At 50.5% G+C, this 8,588-nt stretch overlaps 1 protein-coding gene across 3 annotated transcripts; it reads left to right on the top strand.

The window, feature by feature from the left end:
• Nucleotides 1-6: 6 nt before the first annotated feature.
• On the top strand, nt 7-7,271 carry FANCG (FA complementation group G). Of its 3 annotated transcripts, XM_006143209.2 has the most exons (14): nt 7-240; nt 832-922; nt 1,291-1,422; nt 1,693-1,895; nt 2,999-3,134; nt 3,755-3,885; nt 3,971-4,117; nt 4,255-4,406; nt 4,797-4,863; nt 5,348-5,637; nt 5,789-5,835; nt 6,028-6,183; nt 6,622-6,745; nt 6,889-7,271. In XM_006143209.2, exons 1-14 carry the CDS (start codon nt 148-150, stop codon nt 6,995-6,997), a joined length of 1,878 nt encoding a protein of 625 aa, XP_006143271.1. In that variant the 5' UTR covers nt 7-147; the 3' UTR covers nt 6,998-7,271. The 3 variants fall into 3 exon arrangements, 2 of the variants coding, with proteins under 2 accessions (XP_006143271.1, XP_027625616.1); XR_003548510.1 differs by lacking the exon at nt 7-240 and having other exon boundaries at nt 557-922; nt 6,654-6,745; XM_027769815.1 differs by lacking the exon at nt 7-240 and having other exon boundaries at nt 558-922.
• The last annotated feature ends 1,317 nt before the right edge of the window (nt 7,272-8,588 follow it).

The raw sequence follows: 8,588 nt of genomic DNA, 5'->3' as shown, positions 1-8,588 counted from the left end.
CCGGGCGGGGACCCTGAGTGAAGCAAGGGAGCCAGGCGGGGTGCGGAAGTGTACAGGCATCTCCCCGCCAGGGTTGAGGCTTCTCTGGGGCCAGGCTTAACCTTTACGGAAGCCACCTCTGGGTGTCTGGGCTCAGCCTTAGCCACCATGTCCCACCAGACCCCTCTGGACTCAGCGTCACCAGCCAGCTGCCTGGACTTGTGGCGGGAAAAGAATGATCAGCTCGTTGGGCAGGTCAAGGTAACGGTGGCTGGGACTCTCGCTTTGCAGCCCGAGTCCAGAAAAGGGATAAGGGGGTGGCACAGAGGTAAAATGGGATTCTTTGTGAGGCTGACCTATGTGGCAAGGTTTCAAATTCACATCCAGAGACCTGAGCCAAGTTCCCATGATCCGAGTATGACTGATGCATGGGGTGAATCCAGGATCAAAACCTTGTTGGGGACCGGCAGGTGGCCAGTTGGTTGGGGCACTGGACACCCACGTGGTCCATTCGAGTTCTGGGACTGGCAACTTGCTTTCTCATTTTCCATCTTTCTCTTTCTGTCTCTCTCTCTGGTCAAATTAAATAATAAATCTTAAAAAAGCAAACAACCTGTTGGGATTGTTGTCTCTCTCTCTCTCACTCTCTCTCTTCCTGTCTCACTCATGGGAGAAATAAACTTAAATTTTTTCCAGAAAATGGGTGTGCAGTTTATTTACCCCAGCTCACGGGGAAGGGCTGAATTTGACCTCCTCCAGAAAGCCAGGAATAGTTGGAGAATGCATCCTTCACCCCTGCTTCAAGGGGACAGAAAAGAACTGATCCTCAGTGACACCTCTGACATTTGGCAGGTAGCTCAGGCCTCCAGTCTGTTTCCGAAGCGACAGCAATTGGCACAAGACACACTGGAAGGGCTGAGGGGGCTGCTCCATAGTCTGCAAGGTAAGCAGGGTCCTCCCTAGGACCATCAGTTCCCCTTCTCCGCAGCCAGCAATCAGTTCCTTCTATATTTTGGAGTCGAGGTGATAACTCAGCAGGCAAGTAGTCTTGTTTAAGACACAGAGGGGACCGGGGTGGAATTGTCTTTGTGTAGGTAGATCCTCCTCCTTAAATACACACACACACTTTGCGGCATTTGAAGAAGTGGTTTCTAGGATGTCCTTATCTGAAGAACTTTCTGCTCTTTTCAGACTGTATCCAAAGGACATTGAGGCCATTTGGTTTGTGGTGGAGTGATCACTGGGTTGGGGTGTCATCAGGGGAATCTCTCACAGACGAGTGCTCTGTGAGACCAGTATTTGTTGCTCTAGGGCTTCCTGCAGCTATCCCTGTTCTTCCCTTGGAGCTGACCGTCTTGTGCAACTTCATTATCCTGAAGGCAAGCCTGGCACAACATTTCACTGAAGACCAGGCCCAAGATATCCAACAGGGCCTGGAGAGAGGTAAGGCCTAGAGAGTGCCTCCTGTGTCCCCGTCGGCGTCAGGCTGGATTTAAGCCCTAGTAGGGAGTTGGGAGGAGAAATAAAGCCAGTCACCTCCATGGAGAGAGATGACCTCTCTGATCCTCCATGTACTAAGACCAAGTATTATTGCTGTGAACTTTGGACTCCTGCAGAAGAGGAAAGCCAGAGTGTGGGGGAAATGGGGGATGAAGTCCTCCCTCAGCAGCATGTTTGTGTGTGTGTGTGTATACATGTATGTGTACTTTGTAGTGCTGGAGACCCAGGAGCATCCAGAGCCCTGGTTGGAACAGGGGCTCGGGAAGATGTGGGATTCTGTCCTCCATGCTTCCTCCCTTCTGCCGGAGCTGCTCCCTGCCCTGCACCACCTGGCTGGGCTGCAGGCTGCCTTCTGGCTGAGCAATGACCGTCTTGGAGACCTGGCCTTGCTGCTGCAGACCCTGAATGGCAGCCAGGTAATAGGGGAAGTGACCTGGAGCAGAGAGTGTCATCCTTCCTCCCTTTCCCCAAGCTGCAATAACATCCTCACTGGAAAGACTGCTGAGTTGGTGGTTAGAAAACCTGGGCTCTCAGGGCCAGCTGTGGTGTGTTGGTTAAGGCACTAGACTCCCACATGACCTACTGCGGTTTGAGTCTCAGACCTGGTGGCTTGAAAATCACACTGGGTGCGAGAACCAGCAGTTAGCATAATGGCTATGTCGCTGGACTTCCACGTAGTTGACCACAGTTCGCGTCCTGGACCTGTTGGCTGAAAGTCACACCGGGCGTGTGTGCGTGCGTGCCCAAGATCCCAAGAGGAGAATGGAGGAGAAGGGATTGCGGCATGACCATCCCCCCTGGGGGGGGTGATTTCTCGCTTTCTGTCTCTATGTCTCTCTCTGTCTGGCGAGTGCACGGGCCCTATAGAAAAAAAAAAAAAAAACAACTCTCAAAAAAAAAATATCACACTATGTGCTTGGCGTGCATGACTAAAATGTCAGGAGGAGAAAGGTGGCCATCCTCCTGACTGAGGGTGGTGGTCATGGTGGTGGTAGTGATTTCTCACTTTTCCTCTCACTGTCTCTTTGTCTCTCTCTAGTAAGTGCATGTGCCCTATGGCAAAGCCTAGGGGAAAAAAAAAGGGCGAAAACATGGGTTATCTCAGAAACTCTTGGTGACCTTGTTCTAGGTTGTCCCTTATTGGGAAGATTCCCTTCGGAGTGTATATGTTTGTGTGTACACACACACACACACACACACACACATAAATGTACTTCAAGTTTAATGAATTCAGGACTCCCCTGATCTTGCTGAAGTCACCTACAGCCTCCATCTTCTCATTGTTCACCCAAACCTGGTCCTTGCTCCATGTCCCCATAGGCTTAATCCCAAGTGAGGACTAAGATCATCATTGCCCCACAGTGTTCTTCCTCCCTTTACCCTTGTGCCACAGCTATTAGAATTGGGGGAGCAGAAATTAGGAGAACCCCTGAGCTCAAAGTCCAGCCGATGAGAACAGACTAAGAAGAAGAGAGGGTGGTTCCAGGCTTAGAGCCTCTGGTTGTCTTTCCCTTCCCAGCGTGGGGCTTCTGAGGATCTGCTGCTGCTTCTAAAGACTTGGAGCCCTCTGGTTGAAGAATCGGATGCCCCACTGACCTTGCAGGATGCCCGGAACTTAAAGGATGTCCTTCTGACAGCATTTGCCTATCGCCAAGGTCAGCTAGCAACCTTATTCAGCCTTTTTTATTTTAGTTTTTTATTTTTTATTTTTTTGAGTTTTTTTTTTTTTCGCTACAGGGCGCGTGCGCTCGCCAGACAGACAGAGAGAGACATAGAGACAGAAAGCGAGAAATCACCCCCCAGGGGGGATGGTCACGCTGCAATCCCTTCTCCTCCATTCTCCTCTCGGGATCTTGGGCACGCACGCACACGCGCCCGGCGTGAGTTTTAAGCCACCAGGTCCGGGACACGCACCGCGGTCGACTACGTGGGAGGCCAGCGACATAGCCATTACGCTAACCGCTGGTTCCCTATTTTAGATTTTTTTTAAGAGAGATTTTTCCTATAGAGTCTGTGGACTCACTGGAAAGACAGCGTGAAATCACCTCCCCCCCACCCCCCCAGGGGGATGGCCATGCCACAATCCCTTGTTCGTTTTCTTCTCTGGATTTTGGGCATGCTCGCACATGTGTCTGGCGTGAGTTTTAAATCACTGGGTCTAAGACTCGAACCATGGTTGATGGTCGAATCCAGCAGTCATCTCTCAATCAGTTCCATGGAACTTCTTGTTTTTCATCATGTCCCCTGCCCTAAGCTTATATCCAGTTGTCCTTAGGCCTCCAGGAGCTGATCAGAGGGAATCTGCCCAGGGCACTGAGCCACCTCCATGAAGCAGCCTCAGGTCTGTGTCCACGGCCCGTGTTGGTCCAGGTGTACACAGCGCTGGGGACCTGTCTCCGTAAGATGGTAAAGAGACTCTTAACTGTGGGCATTAGGGACCGCTTTCTGCTTTCTGAGGGTAGCTAAAGCCTGTGTCCTCCCATCTATCTAGGGGAATCCACAGAGAGCACTGCTGTACTTGGTTGAAGCCTTGAAAGGGGGATCAGTCTTGGGTCCCCCTCTTCTAGAGGCCTCCAGATTATATCAGCAACTGGAGAACACAACAGCAGAGCTGGAGAGTCTTGAGCTGCTGGTTGAGGTAAGGAACTGCCAGATGAAGATACAAGGTGGAGGACTACTGAGTTGCTTGTATTTTAGTGACTAGCCAAGTATAAGTATAAGGAAATGTCACTCTCAGAGATTATGCATATGCTTTCTTCCTTCTTTCTCTTTTAGGCCTTGAGTGTCACCCACAGCTCTAAAGCCCCTCAGCTTCTCATTGAGGTAGAATTGCTACTCCCACAACCTGACCCAGCCTCACCCCTTTACTGTGGCTCACAGAGCCAGGCCAAGTACCTGCTAGCAAGCCGATGCCTACAGATGGGAAGGTGAGGGTCCCCTTGCTCATCGGAGTTCCTCTTCCCACTTCTGATGCCTTTCCTTGGGTATTACTCTGCCTTTGTTCTCTTGAGTTAAGGGATAAACAAGGAAGTGGCAGGGTATAGGTCCCTACTCCTTAGCCTCCTGCCTTGCTGGTAGAACTGAGGATTCTTCATCTAGACACTGACCTTCTCTGTCTTTGAAACTGTATAATTTCTTTCCTGATCTATTCTGTAACTCAGGTAGATTCATACTGAGCCAGGGTCAGAATCCCAAGACCTCCTCCTCCACCCTATCCCTCTTGGCTCATGAACATTCCTTAATTAGCTAAGAGAGATCATTCTCACTGGAACCCTTGGAGGGCCCTGCTAGAATGTTCATGAGTTATGACTCCTCAGGGCAGAAAACGCTGCAGAGCATTACTTGGACCTGCTGGCCCTGTTGGTGGATAACTCAGAACCAAGGGTAGGTGTGTCTTCAAGGTTCTCTATAAGGGGGCAAGAAGGCTCAGATCCTCTTTGGAGCAGAGCAGGACTGCTACTTTGTTATTTTCTGGTTTCCCCTCTATTCCTTCAGTAATTTTCAGGGACCAGGTTTCTGTCTGGTACTAGAGGCGTGGTAAAGAGTTTGGGAATGGTTGGGCCAGTAGGTGGCATGAATCCCACATGACCTACTGAATAGTTGGAGCCCCAGACTCACTGGCTTGAAAAACACACTGGGTGTATGTATGCCTGTGCCCAAAATCCTAAGAGGAGAATGGAGCTGAAGGGAATGCAATGTGGCCAACCACCCTGGAGGGTGATTTTTCATTTTCCCTCTTTCTGTCTCTGGCACATGCACCCTGTGGCAAAAATCTTAGGAAGGAAGGGAGGGAGGGAGGGAGGGAGGTAGGTTGGAGATGGAGATGGTAGATGCCTCTTCAAGACACTGCATCCTGTTCACACCCTAGTCCTCCCCACTCCCCGGCCCCCCAGGGCCCTGTATGCCTGAGGTGTTCCTGGAGGCAGCAGCAGCACTGATTCAGGCTGGCCGAGCCCAGGATGCTTTGACTGTATGTGAAGAGCTTCTCAGCCGCACGTCACCTCTGCTTCCCAAGATGTCCGGTCTGTGGAACGATGCCAGAAAAGGAAGCAGGGAACCACCACACTGCCCACTCTGGATTCCTTCCACCCACCTGCTTCAGGGTCAGGCCTGGGTACATCTGGGAGCCCACAAAGAAGCAATTAGTGAATTTAGCCGGTAAGCCCCAAAGGCCATCCAGGATCCTGGGGGAGGTGTGGAGGAATGGTTTTCTGATTAGGACCTGAGTTGGTATGCTCCGTTCTCACCTACTCACAACAGAGTATCTGAGATTGATTCCTCTTCATCCCTGCTCTGTGTCCCACTTCAGGTGCCTTGAGCTGCTCTTCCGGGTCACACCTGAGAACAAAGAAAAAGGTGATCTAGACTTTCAGTTTTCCTGTCACCTCCTGGAAGTAGTGGTAGTAGAAGTGGGTCCCCTTTCTATGTGTCTCAGCTTACCAAGAGACAAGAGAGAGGGGCTCTAGACTCAAGAAGAGAGAGGGGGACTTGGGTTTTTGTGATTGTGTGACTGTAAAGATGCTTGTTGACTTTGGCGGTGGTCCCCAGGGGCATCTTCCAGCTGTGAGCAGAGGTGTAGGTCAGATGTGATCCGGCAACAGCTTCGGGCAGCCGCCCTGATTAGTCGTGGACTGGAATGGGTAGCCAGTGGCCAGGATACCAGAGCCCTGCAGGACTTCCTCCTCAGTCTCCAGATGTACCCAAGTATGTACACATGCATGATATCAGCTATGCCCACATGTGCAAGGACAGAGAAATCCAGGGGGTGGTAACTGGGCAAAAGTATAAGGATGGTGTTCCCAGATGGGAGCGGTGAATGAGGTTGTGCTATATATACTCAAAACACATACAAGCATATGTAAGTGTGTATGCAGAGCCCCCAAGAGTTCCCTGTTCTCCCCCAATGTCCTCAAAGACTGTGACTACACTGGGAATGGGTTATGGAGAAGCAGAACCAGCTGAGCCCTTCGTATTGGACAGGTGATAGACTCTGAGATAGGAATGGTTGTCAGTGATCTCCCTCTGGTTCTATATCTAAGTGTAGGTAAGATTCATCTCTATAGACCTCAGTTTCCCCATGCTTCCCCCATGCTTAAGGCTATGTCAAATTCTAATGTTCTGTACTCTGGGTTGGGGCTACAGGTAATCAAGATGCTTCCTTTCACCTGCTTCAGACCCTAAAGAGGCTGGATCGGAGGGATGAGGCCATTGCTCTATGGCGGAGGCTGGAGGCCCAAACTAAGCTGCCACAGGAAGATGCTACATGGTGAGACTGAGGTCTGCTGTCTTGAGACTGAAAGATAGTTGGATCCTCAGGCCTTTTGGGGGTGGTGAGAAATGAAAGGGAGGGAATGGATACCCAGCCTTCTGTCAATCTTTCACTTAGGCTTCACCCTTCTTCCTCTCCAGGTCTCTCCCCCTGTACCTAGAAACCTATTTGAGTTGGATCCATCCGTCTGATCGTGAAACTCTCCTTGAAGAGTTTCGGACATCTCTGCTGGAGCCTCATGACCTGTAGCCATGTTTCCAAGAGCTTGAGCTGGGCCTTCAGTGGTCCTCTCTAAGTGGGGAAGGCTTTTTGCTTAACCCTCCTTGAGGAATGTGATCAGAGCTGACCAGTCCTACATAACTCCTGCACTGGTCAGGCTGGTGGTAGTCCTGTGATGTCCTAGTTACTACCATTCTGGTTCTGAAGGAAGCACTCCCTGCCACCAAGTCATTGACTTTGTTCATGGCACCCTTTCCCCCTCCATTTCCCCTTTTCTTCTGCTGAGTAAAATCTAATACTTATATCTTGTCTGCCTACTAAATATACTGATTGGGAAGGCTCATGGCTGCCTAGATGAGTGTTGGTTGTCTAAAATGCTCTTCCACTGTCATCTACTTGATAAACTTGAGGTCTGGGTATAAGGGAAAAGGGCCATAGGAATCCTTATTTAGGAAACAGTGGCTTAATCCTTCCCATTGCTTAAAAACAAACCTAGGATCCTGTGCTAGTGACTTGAGTGAATGGAGTTGAGTCTGGAGGGTGGTCTAGATGCTTCTCAGGACAAGGGTTGTACTTGATTCTTAGAGAGGAGGGACAAGAAGATCTTGGAGTCCCAGAGTAACTTCCCACCTTCTCTCTAACCTCAGATTCTAGAAATGAAACTCTCAAATATGTTTGTATGGTTACAGGGTGAAGAATAAATTGAGTCAGCATGCCCCCTTGCCTGTTGACTAGTCAGGGCCAGCTATCATTTGGGGTCCAGGCCTTCAAGTTCCAAGCAACGGCTTTTTTGCTCCTATTGAATCTGCAGTGGTTACCCTTTCACCTGGGTTTGGGTGCCTTCATCATCCAGTCACTAATATCAGTATCCTACAGTAAGGGAAGCATGTACCCCAAGCACTGAGAAATTGCAGAACCCTTGGTGTTTGGGTTACTGGTGTTTTGGTTGACAATAGAGTAAGATAAATCTAGAGCTGAGGTGCTAGTCAGAGGATCCAGAGTAAAAGTGTCAGGAGCCAGGGTTTTGAAAGAGGTAAGAAGAGTTAAGGTCGTGATGGGGTCTTACAGGGTCCCAAAGTTTTGGGAGAAGATGGGTGAGTAGGTTATCATTAAAACAACTAGACTAATATTAAGGGTTCAGCCCATTGTGCCAGGTTCTGCCAGGAGTATTAACTCAAGAGCCAATGAACTGGAGCCAAGTGGGAGAGTCCACCTCCACGGGATTAAAGGCTCTCCGTTCACCAGTCGGTCTGGCCCTATTCCTTTCGTTGATTGGTCGATAATCTCAATCCGTCGAGGAAGCATAGCGTTACGGCCAATTGACGTGGCGTTACTAGGCGTGTTGCATCCCTGAGGCGGGTCAAAGAGCAAGCAAATTTCCTGATTGGCTGAGGTTTGCGGGTTGCTGGGGAGAGGCAAGGGAGAGGCGGGCGGAAGTCCCTAGGGCAGGCGCTGATTGGCTGAGGTGAGAGCAGCTTTCCTTCCGATGATTCGGCTCTTCTCTGCTCAGTCTCAGCGAAGCGTCTGCAGCCGTCGTTTGGGTAGTCGCTGCCTCTGCCCCCTCGCGGATCAGGAGCCAGCGTCGCCTGCCCGCCGCCCCAGTGCCGCTGGGAGGCAGGCA

The sequence above is a fragment of the Tupaia chinensis genome, unplaced genomic scaffold (assembly GCF_000334495.1).
Source record: "Tupaia chinensis unplaced genomic scaffold, TupChi_1.0 Scaffold000093_1, whole genome shotgun sequence".
Taxonomy (NCBI): Eukaryota; Metazoa; Chordata; class Mammalia; order Scandentia; family Tupaiidae; genus Tupaia; species Tupaia belangeri.
Note: the sequence above shows the minus strand (reverse complement) of the source record. Positions and strands in the feature narration are given on the sequence as shown.

Bases quoted from the DNA above. Each gene is read 5' to 3' on its own strand.
- FANCG (XM_027769815.1), top strand. From the start codon at position 646: ATGGGAGAAATAAACTTAAATTTTTTCCAGAAAATGGGTGTGCAGTTT. The intron at 1,423-1,692 runs GTAAGGCCTAGA...TGTACTTTGTAG, and splicing joins CCAACAGGGCCTGGAGAGAG to TGCTGGAGACCCAGGAGCAT. The intron at 5,638-5,788 runs GTAAGCCCCAAA...GTCCCACTTCAG, and splicing joins GCAATTAGTGAATTTAGCCG to GTGCCTTGAGCTGCTCTTCC.